Below are 21,671 nucleotides of genomic sequence, written 5' to 3' on the forward strand. Positions count from 1 at the left end.
ATTCTTAAACTCCATACTGATTGGCTCTTGGGAAAATCATAAGGTAGATTCAAGCAGGTAAGAAAAGAAAATATATAACTGCAACTTTTCACCAGATTCTGAGTTTCTACAAGATCTTGGGCAAACCCAGTGTGCTGAAGTGTGTGAAGCATGTGGGATTTCTGATGCCACTGCCTGGTTTCCTCTTCCTTGAGAACAATGGTATGAATGGGACTGGGAGGGCAGGAGAGCATCCAGCACTGGAGGACATCTATTCACTCTGCTCCAGCCAGAGGCCTGTCAGCATTTCCACTGTTTCACACGAGTCCCAGCTTCAGACAGGGATGACTTCATTTTAACCACTTTTCTCACATTTAAAAAAGTCAAAATTAGTCAAAACAAAAACAGCAACCATGTGTGCTCAGGGATGTGAGCGGAGAAATAAGGATAAACAAATCTGCTCTCTTGGATATCCTACCAGCAGTTCGTCTCAGCATGATCCTTAAAAACAGCAGGGTGCCTAGCCTCAGCTTTTATCAAATAACATTTATAGGACACCCCACATTCCGCAACAGTGGACCACAAAGAATCAACAGGGAATGAAGAGGCTGTCTTTATTCTTGAAATGTTAGGGTCCAGCTTACTCAAAAAAACCCCCATGATCTATTTTATTTTGTTTTCTTGTGCTTTATATCATGAGAAAGAATGGATGAGCAGTGACCCACACAGGCTAACTTATGAAAAATTATGGTTCATCTCACAGGCATGTTTATGAAAACAACTGTGTGTAAGGACAAATACCCCTCAAAATCAGTTCTGCATCTGCACGGACACAAGAAAGTAGCTATAAAGTCTGTTTTACAGGAATGTCATCTCTTCAGCGTAGGAAGAGGGAATGCATGCTCTAGCATGTCCAGACAGATGTGTCCAGGGCTGTTGTCCCTAGACAGCAGAGGATATATGGCCTTTAAAGAGGACAAAGTTTGGCTTTGCTATAAAAGAACAAGCCACTTCCTGGAGAGGAAGATACAATGATTTTTTAGGAAAATGCAGACACATTGTGAGCTCCAAGGAACAGTTATCTAGAGAGGAAGGAAGAGGCTATGGAGTGAGGACTAAACATTACCTACCTACAAACTCTGTAATTAAGGCTCATAGCCTGTTATAAATGACTTTTTGTACAATCTTCACCTAGATGACAAGGAGAAAATACTTTATGTCTTTATTGGTTTTTTTTCTTCTGCTTCTTTTGTGCTTGAAAAGATCAACCAACTTTTAAAGTACGCCTGTAATACGGATTTCACTGCTAGTAAGAAGGAAGGCCAAAGTGGAGTATGCATTGCAAGAGAAGAAAAAGGCTCAGTGCTCAGGAAAAGATAAAGAAAGCAAGAAGATATAGAGAAAACTTGATAATGCATGCCATGTCTCCATACTTAGACACTGACTCCCTGGACTTTCAAAGTTTCAAGGAAAATCTGGCACTGTTGTGTTCACAGAATTCATGCAGAAAATAGGAAATGTTTTCCAAAAATTTAATAACATAATTCGCAAAGTCAGCAAGTTATGTTTTACTACAGGAAAATTAGGAAAAGCAAGAAAAATATGTGAGTGGGAGACAATGGAAAACTGTTATTTAGCTTTCTTGTTTCAGTAAGTAAGCACATAACATCCTTCCTTTGGCTACAAGACAGGCTATGTTTTCTTAATATTTTATTGTGAATAAACACAGATGGAGGTTCAAGGAGTTCTATTCCAAAATTATTGCTGTGGCTTTTAACTTCTGAATTAATGTATTGGGTTGAGTTTCTTTATTAATAATTTTTCAAATTATAGAACTATTTTAGCAGTATTACAAAGGCTAATGTATTATCATAATTCATTAGCTTGTGGTTTTAAATGCTAGGAAAGGAAGTGGGGGATAGGACAGATGTCAAATCCTTTGAACAGAGAAATAATCCTGAAATCTACTCTTCTCTTTCTTATCGCCTAACATTCACATCTTATTATGTTCAAATATGCCAGACAGTAGTTAATAATAGATAAGCATATCTAGAATGAGGGCCAAACACATCACTTCATGCTCTTTATCTCTGTAATCTTCCTTCAGAGGAATTCTCTCCTTCTGGAATTTGGGGCAACTTTTCGGGAAACCACAATGATACCAAACTCAGTAAGTTATCAGTCCTTACAACATGCGTGAGTTGCCACTGGAAGCAGAGCAGATGAAGATATCAACTGACAGCAGATTTTTTCCCATGATATCTGTCATTAGACTAAAGAAAATATGAGCTCATGGCATATTAGATATGAAATGAGGAATGAATAATTTCACAAGCTTACAGGAAAACTGCCAGAAAAAACCATTGGGAAATGTGGCATTGAAGCAGAATAGTACATTATTGCATTAGCCTCTCACTGCCAGACTAGTAAGAAGCTATCTGAGATCCCAGAATCACAGAATCAATTAGGTTAGAAAAGACCTTAGAGATCACCAAGTCCAGCCTTTGACCGAACACCACCTTGTCAACCAGACCATGGCACTGAGTGCCACAGCCAGTCTGCCCTTAAACATCTCCAGGGATAGTGACTCCACCATCTCCCTGGGCAGCCCAGGCTAAATAATATAATTTATCCATTAATTATTTAATTAATAATTAAATAATAATGCCTTCCATCCCCCTATGGATGAATTGGTGGGTTCCAGTTTGGAGACCTTCAGGAACGTGTCTCGAAGAATGAGTATCTATTTCAGTCTGTCTTTGAAAACCACCCAGGAATGTGTAGAAGCACATATTTTAGGCTGGATCCAAGCACTGCTTCAGGGAATAAACAAAATGTGTTGGCAGGTTGAGCTAAATAAGAGTAATGCAAAATGTCAAGTACACTTCATGTAAGCGCAATTGTCTTTTATTTAAAGATTGGTAAATGCTTATTCTTAGAGTTTTGGAAGCACAGTGGTAGACTTTGTTTTAAGAATGCTTGGGCCCAACACTGGCATAGTGTAGTTATTGTGTATGCATGGTGAAGCCTGGTGCTTTAGTCTTGTGTTCACAAAAATGGGTATGAAATAAGACAGAATAGATGCAGAGTCAAAAATATCTACTGTTCAGAGAGAGAGAGAGTAGCTGAAATAGCTTATCACCCAATCCCAATACTATTTTTCAACATATAATGAAAAGTAGGTTATTTCTCTTGGACATAGACCAGATCCCCATGTTCCCTCCCTACTACGAGAAGAAATATCTGGCCTCTTTTTGCCAAATCTTGTGCACTGAGAAGCTACAATCCAGCACATCATTTAGGGCATGATTCTTATTTATGCTCTTTAGACATAAATATCCCAGAGGAGAAGGCTCCAGACACTCTTCCTTCCTCTCTATTTCAAAGGACTTTTTTATCTTTTCAGTATAGTCAGTGTGCTATCCCCAAAGAAAAGCCTAAAGCTATAGCTTTTACTGCAATCTGCTTAGTAGGAATCTAGAGGGAAAATCAAATTTGGAAAAATAATAATCATCATTTTCTTGCAGATACAGCCGTTCTTGAAATTTGATGTAGATCCAATTTCTAGCCAGGGCAGAGCCACCAAAAATGAGTATTCTTTCTTAGTTTCCAAGCAGAATGAGAAGGTATGACATTGCAGCAAGACTGAATGCTAATTTTGAAGAAATCTGTAGAACTGGAAATGTCTATTTCCAAGGTGGCAGAAATTTTTAAAGAGTTGAATAACCAAAATGTTATAGCTTAGGTGATTTTCATCCTCAGTTCCCAAAGAATCAGCACAGTAATCACAAATCTTATAATACGGGTTTTCAATAAATCTGACAAATATTGTTTTTATCTGTTAGTTCATGGTACATTTAGGAGCTTTATTTATGAAAGAGAGAGAAGGAGTATTTTAGATAGCAGTAGAATCAATAATCTGATTATAACAATATGCATAATTTTATGATGAACTTTGAAGGAGAGTGTAATTAGGCATTGGGTAATTGGAAAATAATGTAGACTGAAAAAAATGTCAATTTCCAAGAGGAGGCTGTGTCATATCCTTATTTGGTTGTGAAAAGGAAGCTTTGAAAATAATAAAGTACAGCTCTCATCTAAGCACAATTTTAGTTTAGTACTTGAGATATTATAAGGAAAAAGGTTTAAGATTGAGAAGAAGGGTGGTAATGGTAGGATTAAAATTTGAATAGAAGTTTACACAGTAGACTACAATGGAGTGCCTTGAAATACAATGATTCAGCATATATTGGAGTTTCTTGGGATCTATTTTCAGGATCAGTCTTATTTCATATTTCCATAGCTGATGGTCACTCAAGAAATAGAAATATGTTAATTAAAGTTAATGGTAACCCAGAAAGTCATGAGGTCTGAAACCAGAGGAACATCAGACTAATCACACATGAATGACATGAGAATAATAGAAATGCAACAAAATAAAACAAGATCTCTGACTAGAGATTAAAAAAAGGCTTCCCACAGCAAACAAAGTGCTTGCCAATCAAGCATCTGAGATGAATAGAAAGCCTGAGAAGCAGAATATCCTATGAAGCACCAGTGTGAAGCAGTTATAAAACCCAAATGTGATCCTAAACTGTATAAGAAGAATTGTATTACTGTAGCTGTGCATGCACTGATGTGACCTCATCTGAAGCACTCTACAAAAGGTTGACTACGCATGTTCAAGAATGTAAGACTGGAGTGTATTCTGGGAAGGGTTGTTGGGATTATCAAAGGAACAGATGATGCAGAGTTTTCATGTCCTCTTCATGAAGAAAGAACCATGTGAACTAAAAGCCACCAGAAAAAATAGGTATAAACTGTCTCTGAACGACTTCTGTCCAGATATTAAGTTTTCATGACCAGAACAATGAGGTTTGAGCACAACTGCTTATAATAAGAACAGTCAGGGAAGAAGGAAGAGGAATGAGATCAAGTTAACTTAATATTCAAGTTTATTAAGATGTTATGAAAATAATTATACAGCATGGCTCTTTGTAACATCAGTGGGCAGGATTCAGTAAGTCAAGAGGAGCCCTTGAATCCAAATATCGACCTCCTTCCCCCTCCTCATCTCCCTTGAGCTTGTATATTGCTTTGATCTGCCCACTCTGATCCTTCATCACAAAGGTATTCACGCAAATTTACTCTCAGAGGAGGATATGACAGTCTGTCTTGAAATGTCCACTGTATATATTTCCCAAACCCTTTCAGGACTGTTTGCTTCTTTGAATAAATGGCTTGGGGTTTGTTTTTCCGGTAATCTTTCACAACTTAAAAAATTCCTTCAGAGGAAGAAACCATGCAAGTTTTCACAGTTAATTTGCATTTTTGCTCCAGCCTAAATCTAATTATTTAAATTTCTTTCTTTCTTTCTTTCTCTTTCTTTCTTTCTTTCTTTCTTTCTTTCTTTCTTTCTTTCTTTCTTTCTTTCTTTCTTTCTTTCTTTCTTTTTCTCACCTTCTTTCCTTCTCACCTTCTTTCCTTCCATTGAAGGTCATTCTGAAGCTGATCCACAATCTTCCTTTGCAAAAATAGAGATAAAAATAGAGAATTTACCCAGTGGCATTATTGTAATTTGTTTCTTTTTTTCTTTAGTTTCAGTTCGGTATGTTAAATACAGAACTTTCTACAAATTTGTAATGGTATGTGCTGCAACAGCTGTGAAAAAAACTTGTATTGGCTCTTTGCTGCAATATTCTTTACTTAGTAAGTATAAAGCTGCCACTCTTTGAATTCACTGACAGTTTCTGTCACAAGCATGGTATGATATAAACTGAATAGGAAATCTCATTGTTACAAAGTTCCAGCAACACACAATCAGCATCTCATGGCAATAAACTGGAGCAAAGGAGCATGATTTAAGCTGTTGGTATGACACCTATAACGAAAAAATAACTCATGCCATGGAACAGGTAGGTAGGTCTAAAGACTCAGAATTAAGAGATGCAACATGAAGATCAAAACAAGTCAAGCCCATTATGTGGAAAACCTGAAGTAAGGAAGTATGAATAAAATCATCCATGGAAAATGTATACTCATAGTTTAAAAAAATAAAAAGTTTTAAAAAAAAGTAGGAACAAAAAATAAAATTTGTGATGCACTATATTCTCCTTAGAAACAATTAACTTCACCACCCCTTACAATATAATATTATTGAATGCAATAAAAGCTTTTCCTGCAGAAACAGTGGAATAGTTCTCCATTACAAAAACAATGATATTTTCTGCTCCTTCAGTGAACTCCATTCTCCAGGGTGTGGGATCATTGCACCTGTGTGGAACTCTCTGTAAGTCAAGAAAGCCCTCTACAAGTGCCAGGGCTTGCCTGTGAGCTTACTGTAAGCTACGACCTCTGTCTACCTAGAAGAGAGCAAGCTGCAGTTTTCTGTCAAAATGACTCATCAGATTTAAACCTGAGCCCAAGCCTGGCCAATGTTTGAGAGGCTCAAGAACTATTTCTGATTTTGCTGGCTAAACCTAGACACCGGCTGGCTCATATCCTGAGGAGTTCAACACATTGTTGCCTTTGAAGATTCGAGCCTTAACTGTTTCTAAGCCAGACCACCACCATGATATCTGTGGGCTTAAATCTTAAGTAGCACATGGTGGCTGGATGAGAAACTTGGTCACAATTTCATTTTTAAAGTAACAGAAAATGCACGTGGAGATTTTTTTGATTGACAGTTTCTTAGAGGGAAAAGAAAAAATTTTCTTAGTGTTGCATATTTTTGCTGAAAACGCCTGTTTTCTGCACGGAATGCCAACTTTTCAGTTTGGTGATTATGGGTTCATTTATTGTCGTCAGCCATAGTAGGAAATTAGAGTGACTTCTGATTATTTAGCTGCTTAATGGATGTGGTTATGAGTCAGAGCAGTCTCAGACCCCCCTTTTGCTGCTAGGCATTTTGGCAAACTCTTGTGGGATTTTTTTTTTCCTGCACAGTAGCAGGACTAGGAAGTAATGTTCCATTCAATTCTTTCAGCTGTGACTACCATTAATTAAATTCAAGGTTTCCCGTAGGAAGACACTCTCACAGGAAGCGTGCTCTTAGTCTCACCTATATGTTCAGAGTGGATACGCTTCTGGGAGAAAAATCACGCCAGACTGAAGGGAAACACAAAAATATTTTCCTTTGAATTCTCATGAGGGATCTGATTTCAGACCAGAGGTCCTGACTACGTGAACACTGGCTTGGTTAAATGTTGGACTCAGCCTGCAGGATTAGTTTAATAGTGTCACAGGGAGGTAATAGAGCTTACTGAAAATAGCCATCAACACATTAACTTGGAAATAAGCCTACCAGCATTCTGTCAAGTACTGCCCATATAGCTTCAGCTGTTGCACATACCTTGCTTTTTATCTTTTGACCTTGTTTTTCCATAAATCTCACCGCACTGCAAGTGAAAAAGTACTCAGACCCGGGCAGGAGCATCTGAGCGAGGCGGACCAGAGGCGGCTGGCGAGCGCAGAGGGAAGCAGGCGCGGGGTGCTCGGGCACTGAGCATCCCCTAGTGACCGGCTCTCTCGGTGCAGCATCCCGCTTGTCTGAGCCCGCACAAAGAGCGCAGGGAAACAGACTCACGGAGTACAAACAACGGATTAGTACAAAAAAAGTACTCCTAGACTTACAAAAGCACTGACAAGCTGCAAAGTAAGTCATCACTTCTAGAGAACAAGGACTCCTTTTAAATCCAAGTACATTGCCTGGATCAAAACACAACAGGTTTTCCTTGTCTGACCCACCAAAAAAGGAACTGGAGACAGATATATTATCTTTTCACTTAAATTTCACTGGTGACTTATAAATCAGATAACGAAATGAGGGATTGTCAGTATTATTTCCCCACAAGATGCTACAGTATGTTTAAAAAGTCTACATACATTCCTATAGAGATCCTGATGTTCTCTTTCTGGTCACACATTGGATTTCTGGCTGCTTTTGAATGATGAGGACGGGAAAGTTTTGACTAAAGAAGATCCTACAAACAGTAGATTTTGCTGGTAAACAAACAGGAAAAAATAAGCTCCTTCAGCAATATGTGGGTTTTTTTTTTTTTTTGTCTCCGTGCAACAGTAACTTTTTTTCTAAATACTTTCACCAGCTTCAGGAAAGGGTGGGTTAGAGACAGGGGTTTCCTGAGCCCTTTCAGAACATGGCTTTAACGAAGCCGTGTGTTCAGAAGAGCCCCTAGAGAGTCTTGTTTTGGAACAGTCTGACGCCTACACGTTATTATCTTTGCTACGTTTTGCAGTTTTGTGTGAAATTTATTTTTAATCTTTAACAAAACATGCCCCTGTTTATCTTAAATTCAGAAAAGGTTTAATAATGTAAAACAAAATAACTTTTTAAATAATTAGATTTACAATGAATGCCAAAACATAAAAGTATAAAGCAAGTTAACAAGAAAGGAGTTCTTAAAGATCAAAGAAAATGTGTTTATTTGATTTGATTAAAAACAAATAAAAAGTACTTTCACTTTAACAAGCTATAACTGACTGTTGACAAAAACCAGTGAAAGAGTTTCCCAGTCCCACAGAATAAAGGTTTTTTTCTGATAGAGGTTCACGTAGCCAGAACAGATTGCTGACACTGATACGTCACAGGAATGATATTTTGAAAAGTGACAAAGCTGCATCAATATTTTAAAAAACATGGATACAAAGACAAGCTTCCTTGAAGAACATATTCCTTTTGCAGCCTTTGCCCCACACAAAAAATTTTTAGGACTAGGGTTAGAGTTTGGTAGCAAAGGCTGCCCCATACCAGACTTCTCTACCCATGGAAGAGGAGATCTGTGGAAGCCAGCTCTCCTCTGGGCACTCTGCTGCTATGTTAAAGCAGGTTTTGAGCTAATGTTGTGCCTCTGTGTGACAATTTTTGGATCTACCTTTCTTCTGGAGCTCCAGCAGGAAATGTACAAATCTCCCATGATGATGCCATGCTGGGATCCAGGCAAGAGAAAGATAAGTAACTGAAACCAGAAATTGCTTTAGGTCAGGCTGTTTAAGATTTCTTTAATGAGATTTTTTAAAAATTTTAATTCCAATTTAACTGATAAAAGAACAGTACCATTTTCTTTAAAAAGAGTAAACACTTCCCCATTTCCAAAAGATAAAAGTATCCATTGTCTAAGGATAGCTTGAATCTTTAATGAAGGTCCACAGCTGAACCAAAAAGACCAGGCTTGACATTCCGAAAATGCTGTGGTAAAAAATATCCAGAAAACACACGAAGCAGTCATACATTTCAGACCTCCACTACACAAAGTGATAAAAAACAAATCTCAAAAAACCCCAAAACATTTGGAGTTTATCTTTAAAGGCAACATGTGAAATTCATCATCCTAACTTTATGGAAGTAACCAATTTAGAGGAGCTATAGTTATTTTCACACTAATTTTAAGGTGTCCACATCCTCTTAAAAGAGTGTCCCCAGGCAAGAAGGCCCCTTTAGCAACTGCAGTCACTGCATCTCACTTTCTGTCTGCTTCTGAGCTGTCAAAGTGCTCATTGCTCACCATGGGCTTTCATTTCTGGTCCCAGGTTTGATCAGCCTGACAATTGCTCAAGCAACTCCTATGTCTTTGCAGTGGGGCTGCAGAAAGGCACCCAATCACCTACTATCAAGACGGTCACTGTGAGATTGTTAAAGCAAAGCTGGTTGTGAAAGAAATCAAGCCTTGCTCCAATTTGAAATACTTGGTAATGTGTTGAAAAAAAATACGTGTGTGATTTGTGTTTATGTCTGGAAGTTTTCCCCAGTGTGAAAGCCTGTAAAGAAAAACCAGTTCTTTCTCGCAATGTATGCCCTTTTATGTTATGCAGCCTGCACTGTGGATCGCAGTGATGTCAAAAATGTACATGGAGTGATTGCATCCTGTCTGTGTCCTGCAAGAATGACTTTGAAAGTTAGATGTTTCATCTCTACAGTCATATCCTGATCAACAAACTCAGTCAATAAATAAATACATTTAGTGACAAAACCTAGCTTTCTGTAAGCTGCAGTCAAACAGGAACTTGATTTGTTTTTTGTATTCACATCTATTCTATAATAATGAATCCAGCACCACAATAACCAAGTACCCATTATAATTATAAGATCAGAGAAACCTTTGTGGTGTTCATTTTCCTAAAAATTATTTTAAAAACGGCAGTCCTCCATTCTCATTCTTTTGAAGTTTTTGCTTTAAACCTAAGACTTAAATACAAAGGGCTAGAACTTGGGTTGAGAATGTGGGGGGTGGGGGATTTAAGAAGTGTACAGATATTGTCCAAGAAACAGGAAAATGGAGTATAAAGTGTATTCATTTTCCAGTCTTATTTTTTTTACAAATCTGAGTGCCATTAAAACATATATAAAATTCCTGCTTAAATATTGCCTCTGTGTCTGTGTGTGTGCATGAGAGAGAGAGATGGAGTTTAATTGCGACATTTAAAATTTATAATTTAAAAAGCAGGTCAATTTGGGTTGCTAAGTGTAACCCAAATTAAAAGGTTAAAGGATTGAATGAGCTACACGTCTCACAAGAAATATACAAACTAAATATCCCAAATACACATATGGAGCTATGCATTGAAATGTATGGAAAACTCTGGAAGTATCACTGCCTGGTTTCACCACCTCAGGCCATCAGCACTGTGATGCTTTTGGTGTCACCCAAGCAGTTTTTGCAGCCTGTGGCAGAGGGGGACAGGATGGGTTTGACCGAGAAAAGCTGTCCATAAAAGACATGGCTGCCCAGTCCACTATGTGGAGGTGTTTGTCAACTTTAGCTCCTGCTTGGGACCACAGTGGCACTGAGACAGCTAGGCTTTGCTGGCATGTGAGAAGTTTTAGCCTGGAAAAGAAGATGTCAGGGGTGACCTTATTGCTCTCTCCACGTGCCTGAAAGGAGGGTGCAGCCAGGTGGGGGTCGGCCTCTTCTCCCAGGTGACAAGCGACAGGACAAGAGGAAATGGTCTCAAGCTTTGTCAGGAGAGGTTTAGGTTGGACATGAAGAGGAATTTCTTCACAGAAAGGGTGATTTGGAATGGACTGTCCAGGGAGGTGGTGGAGTCACCGTCCCCGGAGGTGTTTAGGGAAGGACTGGATGCGGCACTCAGTGCCATGGTGTCGTGGACGTGGCAGTGTCCGATCTGGGTTGGACTCGCTGGTCTGATAGGTTTTCTAACTGATCCTGTGCTTCAGTGAACAGCGCGTTCAGTTTACAAGGCACAGACCTCCGAGTAAGAAAGCCAGGGAAAAGGAGGGCCCACGCCGGGACACGAACCCCTCACCCCTCACCCCTCACAGGGCGCCGGGCGAGGCGGTGCGGCCGCCAACAGACCCCGCCCCCTCAGCACTCCCATGGCCCCGCCCGGCCCCGCCCCTCACGCGGTGACGCACGCGGGGGGCGGGGCGGAAGTGAGCGGGCGGCGGCGGCGGAAGTGGCTGCGCGCGTCGGGGGCTCAAGATGGTGAGTGCGGGCAGCGGCGGCGCCGGGCGGGCGGCGGTGTTCCTGTGCTGGACCGCACGGAGCGAGCCTGACCGGACAGAACCTCCTGCCCCGCCGCCCCCGCCAGCTCCCCCGGCCCTCACCCTCTCGGCGTCCCCGGGGGCAGCGGGGCCGTGCTGAGTCATAGGGGTCCGGCGCGGCCATGGCGGGTTTCCTCACGAGCCGGGAGGCGCGGAGGGCCCGTGGCGGCTGTGCTTGAAGCCCTTCCCTGCAGCGGGGCGGGACGGGGAGCCCCGGCGGTGCCAGCCTCCCGCAGCCCGCGGCTTCGGCGGCGCGGCTCCCGGGCAGGGAGGTCACGCCTGGGCCCGCCGTGGTGGGCAGCGGCGCTGGGACCGCCTCGGATGGGCCGGGCACTGCGGTGACTCGAGAGTGTTGGTTCTGGGGCATGTTGTGTAGTTTTCTCCGTGAGTTTAACTTTGATCTTCCCTCAGGTCCGGTCACCCAGGTACCGTATCGCTTTAATGCTCTCATTTACAGCAGTCTCACAAAGGTCTGGTCGGTGCTGAGTGTGTAAATTGGTAGATGTGTTATGTGCACGAAACAACAGGCATGTTAGGACTGTCCTACAGTTCTTATGTTACTGTGAGCTCACATGTTGGTACAAAAGATCTTAGTTTTAAGTATGAGTTTTCTGTTGGATCTGACAGTGCTGCTGGGGGAAACCCTTGCACTGAACTCATCACTGTCATCTTCCAGATATCATTGCTGTCACCTTTTGTTGTGTATTAGATATTGCCCTATTGGTGGAGCAATTTCTATGAACAATCCTAAAATCACTCCAGCAAATTTGGGTAGCTTAGAGTGAAATTAGTGGCATGGGTTACTAGTAAGCAGTACTCAGTAAGTCTGTGGACTTCTGGTGATCCACTGCAAGGTAATGCTTGCCTTTGTTCTTTCAGTTAACTGTACACTGGACTGCTCAGATACACCTTGTCCTCCTTATGGCAGCCTCAAACTGTGGCTAAATTTGGTCTTGTGTCAGTATTGCAGTAAATGAAGGAATGCTCCTTTTCTGTCCTGTCAGCTGTCAGGACTTGCCTCTTTCCTTTCCATCCCTGCAGCCCAGGGTGGGAACAAACAGGGGACATATTGTGAGTTTAACCTGATCTGGGTCAACCAGATCCAAAAATGTTGTCAGTATGTCTAGTTCTTATCATTACTACACCCCAAAACATAAACCCTACACTAATATAGAATTCTATAATTCTATATTAGTGTAGGGTTTATGTTTTGGGGTGTCTTGCCTCTATTTTAAAGAAACTGTAAAGGCTAGGGGTACTTCAAGGAGTTTTTGAGCACTTCCTTTCATTTGGCTGGCCTAATGGCCCATACAAAAGTGGTGTGGTTCTATTGAAGTAATCCTCTTTCTTTTTCTTTTTTTTTTTCTGTTGTTCCAGAATTCCAGAGGTGCTGCTTCTCTGTTGAAGGATGGTATTTCATTTACAGATGTTTCAGCTGCAGGGCTGTTTGAAGGTCATGATCTTCTGCGCAGAGGGTACGCTGTTCTTTTGCTTGCTGAATTGTGTCATAGACAGTGCTGAGCTGCAGTGTGTGTTAAATGCTGGCTTTCACAGAAGTTTCTTGCAAGGTGTGTTGCAAACAGGCATTTGCCTCTGTGATACTGTTCTTTAGAAAAGAAACAGCAAAGTATTGATAATTGTGAAATATCTGATAGTTTTAATATACATTTATATGAGTGCGCCATAACGCTGTGGGAAATGGTTAATTTCAGAACTGGGACAAACCCCAAAAGTAATATAATAAAAATAGTTTGGAGTTTGCTATTTTCCCTCAAGTGCAAACCTTACATCTCTGTCTTGGATAAGGAATCCAGAATAAGTTCATGGAGTTTAAAATGCTGTACAACTGGCATTGGGGGTAAGGTGTGTACAATATTCAATTGCAAAAGCTTGGAGGCTTCAAAAGAAGGTACAATGTAGCTTGGACATAATTAAATATGTAATGATTTCATTTATTAGTATTTTAATCTCTTTCTGAAAGGTATCAAGAAAGAAAAACACATTCTGTTTTGTCAAGCATAAAGAATGCTTGAAACTCTTTTTTCTTCTGGTAGTGCTCTAGTTAGAGGTTTTGCTTCTGCTTCACTATTCACTCTTCTTTTTTGTAGTTCAGACTTGGCTAGTTGTGTGTCTCTGGTGTTTGTATCTGAGATTGGTTTTGGAATGCAACTTAAAAAAACATATCCCAATTAATTTGAAGTTAATGTCCTTTCTACTTATTCTTCTAGCTTTACAAGTGTGAAAAATGAATTGTTGCCCAGCCACCCACTGGAGTTGACAGAAAAGAATGTAAGCATAACATCAAATGTAGCCATCTTCACTCTTTACTAATTATGAAATTTAAACTAACAGTGTGGTTATCTGGACTGCTTTGTGCAGTAGCAAGTAATGAGCAGGGTCTTTAACAGAATGAAGCTGTTCAACAATAGTAACATTTTATTTATACAAATAATATTGTCAGCAAGTCTAACATTAATCTCTTACTTATATCTCTCCCCACTTCAAGTGTGTAAGCAGGCTTCCAGGTAGGGACTTGTGTAGTCAGGTTTAGTCATCCAAGAGTGTGTGCAGCCACCACAGGTAGGCCTGGGGCACGCCTGTCACCTCGTGAAGGCTGATCCTCCCATTTTTGTCTAGATTTACATATAATACCATCTGTACTCACTTTCAGCCTGTGAACACGTGCATATTTTTCCATAAATTCCTCGACCCCATCTAGACATTTTACACCTACAGTTTATCATGAGTGTTTGCAATCTTGTCTGGCTCAGTCCTCGCTCATGGGCCATTACAAGTGGTCTGTGGAAGGTGGAGGGAGGCCGAGCTTGCTGGTTGAGCTGAACGTCTCTGGTGCCTGTTATGTCAGCACAGAAGGTACAATGTATCAAAGTGTCTTGAAGCAAAGATGTTATTTTGATAGAATGTTCCAAATTGCTAAATTAAACATCAGGACAAGGTCTGACTGTAATGTCTAATATATATTCTGATTTTGGCTAGTGTTAGTGTTGCCTTGCATTAAAAGGATGATTTTGTGATACCAAATTTGTGTGTTTATTTATAAATACTGTTAATGTTTCAGAGCTATTTGTCGATTTTTTTTTTTAACTGATTGCTATAACTTAGTTTTTAACTCTGTTTTTGCTATACTAAACCTGCATAATTAAAAGATCACATGTTGAAGATACAAAAATGCAGAGACAAAAATAAAATACGCTATGTGATCCATTAAGAAGTATGTGAATCTTCTAAATTGTTTCTTCCACATTTGCTTAATTTTTCTGTAAGTTTAAGGCAACTTCAACAATTATTTTAATCTATATTTGATTGGGAAAATATTTAACTTAGCCTGAGGTAGTTATGGTTGTTTTTGCTGCTACAAATGTTAAAAAGGTTTTTCAGGTAGCACTGGTAGAAACCAGAGGTCTCTGCTGTCCAAAAATCCTTCTCTCTATAAAATTAAAGAAATGGAAAAATAATGTAACCAGAATTATAAGATTAGGATGAGGCATATAAATATATTTTCTGCTACCTTTTGAAGAGCATTCAATATAGATTGTTGCAAAGAAAATGCTTGTTATGTCTTTGACTTGTATTTTTCAGTTGGTTTTTGAGATCCCTTCTCATAAATATGATGTTCTCATAATAAGAGGGTTTTGTTGTGGTGATGGAGTACAGATTTTAAAGTTAAATATTTTAATTTTTTTGATTATTTAAGCTTAAGTTTAACATTAAGTATAACTTACTTTGTACTCCAGTATACATGAGTAAGTGCTTTTTCTTTAAAAAGCCTCTACTAAATAGATTTTCTTTGTCTTACTGGTAAGTTTGAGAGCAGTTGGAGGAAATATGAGTTTTCATTTGCTTTTCAGAATCCTAAGGACTGTAAGTGGTGCTCTGTTTCCCTGCTTGACCAGAAAAGAAGTACATCAAGTGTTTTTAAGTAGTCTTTGATGACTAACTAATGACATCAAATTGGTTTTTGTGATCTTTAAACTGGACTTAGCTTCCTATTCATCCAGACAATATCCTTGTGAAGTAGTGCAAAACTGTACCACTTAGTGGTGTTACATCTCCTGATTATCAAAAATAACAAAATAAAATTTCTGCTATTAATTTGGAATAAAATCCAGCAAAAAGCCAATTTCAGCTTCATAGAAATCTTACTGTGTCACTCTCTTCCCTGTACACTTGATGTATGTTTGATGGTATCACTGAATTTTTACATACATATTTAGTAAGCGTGTTCATTTAAGTAGGATGTCACAAATTTCTTCTATGGCTGTATTTTAACTTTTTCTAAAATAAAAGTCAGTATTGTTTGTGACAGTTCCAGTTAAATCAAGATAAAACAAACTTTGCCACACTGAGAAACATCCAAGGAATCCATGCACCTTTGAAGCTGCAGATGGAATTCAGAGCAGTGAAACAGGTAGGCATTTTTATCCAACTGACATAACTTAGGCCATTTGAAAAAAATGTTTACCTTGAAACATGCTTTCAAAGACACATCTTTCTTTGTTGAGATACCTTGTGTTTCCAAAAGAAATTAATTCACTGTTAAAAACAATGAACCAAACAGTGCAATTACTAGTTTTTAGAGTAGTCCATATACTGAAGTCTCTTAACTGCTGTTCTTTTATTGGTTATTTGGTGAAGTGATAACTGTTCTAGCTTTGCTGTGGAATAGCTTCCTGTAAGCCTTCAGAAAAAAGCAGGAGAAATTGAGTATTGATTCCTAAAATTAATAGTATCCACTGCAGAATGTATGACCTTCACAGGAAGGAGTCTCTGTAGCTGTAGGGAAAAGAGACTTAGGGGTTTGAAGCAGGTAGTGATTTGGGAGGAGATGTAGAAGTAATGTGAAACCTGGAATAGAGTTTTCTATGTTCTTATTGTTCCTCAGCCTTTGTTGTAAGATCAAGGGAGCTCTACAGGGAGTTAAGTTCAAAGGTTTTAACTTAATTGAGAAGCTGAGTCTCCTTTTCCTTCTTTTCTCCTAGGATTGAGGGTTGCTGGAGAAAGGGAAACATAGAAAGCTCATTGGTCCTAGTAGACTCTTTTGTCTTCTTGAAGGTTGTCAAGCTACTAAGAGTAGGTTTTCCAACTGAATTAGAGCAATTTTGCGCTCTGAGTGATAAGGAATTTTGTACTAAACCATAGTGAGCTGCATTAAGCTTGGAAGAAATTACTGGTCCTGAAGGTGTGAAAGTCAGGATGTGAGATACACAAACATCCGTTGGTCTCAGCTGTGCTGTCCTGAGGAATCTTTTTCCTAACTAACATTAGTACATTGCAGAGAATGAGGGAGGTGAGGATATCCTGTTAGTCTGTCTCCAGAGGTGGTTTTGGGAGATGAGTGGGGGAAATATGGTGATCAGAAGGTTTTTCACTTCAAGATTCATGTTGGGTATACAAGTTTTCTTGTAGTTTAGCTGAAGTATCTCTAGCAGTAGTGAATGCATTCTCAGAAAATTTATGCTCTGAAATCTATGTGTGCTACTTGAATTTTTTTTCAGAAATACTGTGAGTGAAGGGTACAGAAGACTGTTGAAAGTAACTAGGAGTGGACTTGAAGCTTAAGAATTGGTTGAGATCAGAGACATAATTATGATTTAGATTAATTAAAAGGAGGATTATATTTGAATGTGAAAGTCAGTATAGCTCTTTCACTTCCATTCTTGACCCATGTTAGAGATGTAGGAGGCTTAGAATGTAGTTCCCAAACTCTGCAGTATATATCAGTAGTCCAGTACTGACCTCAGGGTCTGGAGGTTTGCAGTGAACCTCCCCACCTTTATGTGAGAGGAGCTTTACAGAGTAGACAGAAAGTACCTTGTTATTTTTTAAAGTGCACTATTTGCTGTACTACCTACACCACAGTGAAAACTAAAAATCTATTAGAGGGCTGTTCTTCTCAAACAGATAACCAAAAGAAGATGGTGGTGTTTGTGTGTCTTTGTATGCCAGTAGTTCTCTTATTCCAGTGTTGCTTTTTCTGGCTGTGTTGATTTTTCTAAGTCACCTCAGACTGAGAAATCCAAATATGAACCCTTTCTATTTCAGACTCGCTGAGATTTGAACTCTTGCTTGAACTCTTTTTACAGGTCCAGCGTCTGCCATTTCTTCACAGCTCAAACATGTCAATGGATATTTTGAGGGGAAATGATGAATGCATTGGTTTTGAGGATATCCTTAATGGTAAATACATTCTGGCTTTAATATTATGGAAACATTTAAAGGTAAAGTTGGGAAGCTGTGAAGTTCTTTGCCTCTACTGAACAAGAGAATTAAACTCCTAAAATGCAAAAAAAACCCCATTAAATCCTAAAAGCAAAGAAACACTGGGGAAGGGGAAACAAATGTAATTCAACTGTAAGTTATGTGAAAATTACTCTGAAATATTGAGCAAGACTGTAGGTTGTCTTGCTTGTAGGCTGGGTTTCTAAAGGAGTAGATTATGCATGTATGTTGTATGCCTCTTTCCTCAGAAACTTTTTAAGTACTTGTGCAGATTTTGTCAACAGAGGTTACAAAGTTTTTTACATTCTGTAATTAAGAAGAAAATGTTGGAGAAGAGGTACAGAATTAATGAAACGGATACTTAGCAGGGGAAAGGCTCCCTCTAATGAGCTCAACAGGCTGAGGTTGCATGGTAGCCTGCTGACTATTAGTATGAGTGGAATAGAATAAGCCTGGAAAAATGGCTTTTGAACAAATTACTTCTAGCTTGTATTTAAGGAGATGGAAGGCGGCAGAGAGTGTTTTGAAGTGGCACTGGAGAGTGGAAATATCTGGGAGATGAGGAGCTGGAAATAATGGAGGAATAAATCTCAATCTGGAGGCATGAAAATAACCCCCAAATTTGGGGTTATTTTCTGCAATGGATATAGAAGGACCAAGGGAAGGAATCTTGGGCTATTGTGGTTCCACAGGGGTAGAACAATGTTGAACATAATTTGTAGACATTTGGTTATTTACCACTGCTCACAACAAACTTAGATTTTTATAGAGTGGTGAGGGGTGAGTGGGTTACAAGTGTTTTTGTAAAGGGCTTTATTTTTCAGAAAGTGGGCTAGATATTTTTGTTGTCTCTAGAGGAATCAGGGGCATTAATATGTCTCATTTATGGAAGGAAAACATGATTGATGCACCCATAAAGAAAAGTGTATTTCTTCCAAACAGTCACAACATGTATGCTGGCTCTGGGCTTGTTTTTTTGTTGTTGTTGTTTTTTGGGGTTTTTTTTTAATTTTAATTTTTTCTGTAGAGAAGGAGTTCAGTATTGGTCTCTCTTGTGTCCTCTGCACATTCCTTGGTAGCCTTTGAGTACAGTGGCTAATGTCAACCATACTTTACAGAATAGAGGAAATCTCAGAGATATTTACCAGTGTAGAATTTCTGTGAAACTAGGCAGCTGGGTGGAGAAGAGAAACCAGGATTATGTCCCAGCTAACAGAAGGGAGGACTGTGAGCTCCAGTTGTGTTGGAAAGGCGTAGGGCAACTATGGAGAAATGCTTCAGTCAGACTTGAGTTTTCTGAAAACACTAAACTTGTGGTGTAATCCCTTTGAGATTCAGGCAGTTGGAGGCTGTGCTTATGCAGAACTGGTTTGTTTTACTTTAAATGTGTGTGTGTCCTTAGGAAAAGCTGTTCATAATACATGTGTTTGTTCTATCAGTGCTTTGGATAGAGGCTTCTGAGTTGCAGGTCTGCTCTCTGCAACACTGTCAAAAATCAGTCAAGTAACTGTTGCACTAAGCATTATAATGAAAGGAGATGTTCAACTTCATTAGTTGTTGTTAGTCTTTGTACCTTGGTAAAGGTTTCATGCTGTCAACTTTTCTTTTTTCAGATCCTTCCCAGAGTGAGGTTATGGGAGAGCCACACATGATGATGGAGCACAAGCTTGGTTTATTGTAACAAAATATACTTCAGAAAAATGTTTTGTGTGTGTCTTTCTAGTGCAGATCAAAGTACATGGTACTAAATTGACACTCACAGTGTTAAGTAAGCAGACCTAGTTATCACTTGCCTTCCTTAATGAAAAGGCACGTTAAATGTTTAATGTCTCTAAATTGTTCTGTGCTTGTTTCCAATCATACATATGTCCTGTAACTAGGTAGTTTAAATAATGCCTTTTCATAAACTGCTCAGGACAATAGCTTCTCAAATATGGAAATGCTATATATGTATACAAGAAATTCAAAAATACCCAGGCATTTTAAAACTGACTACTGTGGTAAATGCATTTAATAGGGGAAGAGGAAGGTATTTTCCGTTGCATAACTCTTTGTTCATGAAAATTTCCATACACTTTTTAAACTATTGAATAAAAGTTTGCTATAAATGCTGTTGCGTTTCAAAATATATTTAATCCTAAATCAAGAATCTCTTATCCATGACCCAGTGTTGTCCCTTTTGTTGTAATATCTTTAAAGGTTTTTAACTTCGGCATTGCCAGTTACATACATTGTAGCCCTCTCTTGACAGCTATTTGAGTGAGCTATTCAGCTTTTATGTAGAATTGAAAGCATTGCTGTAAGAGTGGAATTAAAGGTCTAGCTTTTTTTCCTGTGTCCCTGAGAGGGTATTTTGGTTTCTGGAAGTAGAAGCAAGTTCCACTTGGGGTTTAAAGAGATATTTTAAAATCTGTTTGAACATAATCCAAAAGAGCACTCCCAGGTCTAGGTATTTTAGTATTAAGAAAGAATGCAGAATTATTTAAGTATCTAATAAGCTGCTGCAGTAAGGACATGAAGATATGGTGGTACAAATGCAGAAAAAATTATTTGTGGGTTTACTAAAATCAGATCTTAATTAAGGAAGAGAGAGATTTATACTTAAATACATCTTTTTAAGGAGCAGACCACTGAAAGGGGTTTTGTGTGCCTAAGTGGTTTTATTTATTAAATTCAGGGTTGTAACAATTATTCCTGGTGTCATACATGTGTATATGTTATATCAATCCTGCAAGGCAGGTAATACAATGTGGCATATCAGGAAAAAAGTCTGGTTCAAAAAATGTTATCTATTGTTAGATATCAAGAACTTGAAAGAGTATTTCTAAAACAGGAACTGTCTTTATTCAGCAAGTTCTAATGACTTGGTTAAATGTAATTAGTGTTCTGTTGTAGATAATTTTAGCAGGAATGTTGCTATAAACCTTTTTCCACAACTGCAAACCTCCCTTGTGCTTTACAGTGGGCTTACAGCTACTGCAAATTCCCTATCAGTTTGGGCCAAAGCCTCTAGCTTCTGTCCTGTAAATTTTATAGTGCTTTTATATGCAAAACATTGCAGCATTTTGGAAACATTAAGATAATAGTATGACTCACTTTAGTGGTGGTCTTATTTGGTTTTATATTTAAATTTGTTTCATTTAAGAATTGAAGCTTCTAAAATTTTCTGTCACTTAAGACTTGTAGAGATTAGAGGCTTGTGCTATGCAGTACAAGCTGTTTAATTTCTTGGGTTTTTTTCCTTAGGGAAGTTAAAGAGGGGACCAATAAATTGAACATGCAAGTGCAAACCTACTCACATTTTTGTTTTCTGCAGCTGTCCTCATCTGTGAGTTGATAATCTTTATTAAATATCAGAGTTGGCTGCTGGTTTATAATAAAGCCAAACCAAACTGTTATGAAGCAAGCTTGGGATTCAGTAGGCTTTGTACTGCTCAAGACTCAGGCCAGAAAAGCTGAGGGATTACATTGCCAGGTCTGGGACAAGTTAAAGATGCTGGCATGGATTTTTAGGAGGTCTGCCATCTTACCTGCACTTTTCAAGAAAACAGGGAGCCATCCAACAATCAGACACTGGTACCTTACAACTCCCCACTTCAGTGTATTGAGCTGGTTGGCCTTTCCTAGTGTTGGCTGAAAGATGGATGCTGTTGCATTTAAGCAAAACTACATTAAGACAAGTAATTTACTAGAGTTTCGTATTAATGCAGTGTAAAAGCAGAAGCAGATTAGGAGGCTGCATGCAATTTCTAGGTGGTTTTGTTCAATGATTAGTATACTTTGTAATAATCTTGGGTGAGATCAAACCCTATTCAGAGCCAGGAAGTTGCATTGTTCATTATGTCTGTAAGGAAGCTAATCCTAGGGGTTAGCCAGACTGGAAAGCAAATAGTATGTGTAAGAGGCCTGTCTTGAGAATTTATGCTGTTAGTAG

General features: G+C 39.0%; 1 protein-coding gene across 2 annotated transcripts; it reads left to right on the forward strand.

The window, feature by feature from the left end:
* Positions 1-11,381: 11,381 nt before the first annotated feature.
* Positions 11,382-19,849, forward strand: POMP (proteasome maturation protein). 2 transcript variants are annotated; one of them, XM_054271405.1, is made up of 6 exons: positions 11,382-11,438; positions 12,875-12,972; positions 13,726-13,786; positions 15,825-15,926; positions 17,602-17,695; positions 19,351-19,849. In XM_054271405.1, the coding sequence occupies exons 1-6, from the start codon at positions 11,436-11,438 to the stop codon at positions 19,416-19,418; spliced, it is 426 nt and encodes a 141-aa protein (XP_054127380.1). In that variant the 5' UTR covers positions 11,382-11,435; the 3' UTR covers positions 19,419-19,849. The 2 variants fall into 2 exon arrangements, with proteins under 2 accessions (XP_054127380.1, XP_054127379.1); XM_054271404.1 differs by lacking the exon at positions 11,382-11,438 and adding an exon at positions 11,783-11,922.
* Positions 19,850-21,671: the final 1,822 nt, after the last annotated feature.

The sequence above is a fragment of the Melozone crissalis genome, unplaced genomic scaffold, assembly GCF_028551555.1.
Source record: "Melozone crissalis strain CALT ecotype California unplaced genomic scaffold, PUWL_Pcris_2 ptg000013l_1, whole genome shotgun sequence".
Classification (NCBI taxonomy): Eukaryota; Metazoa; Chordata; class Aves; order Passeriformes; family Passerellidae; genus Melozone; species Melozone crissalis.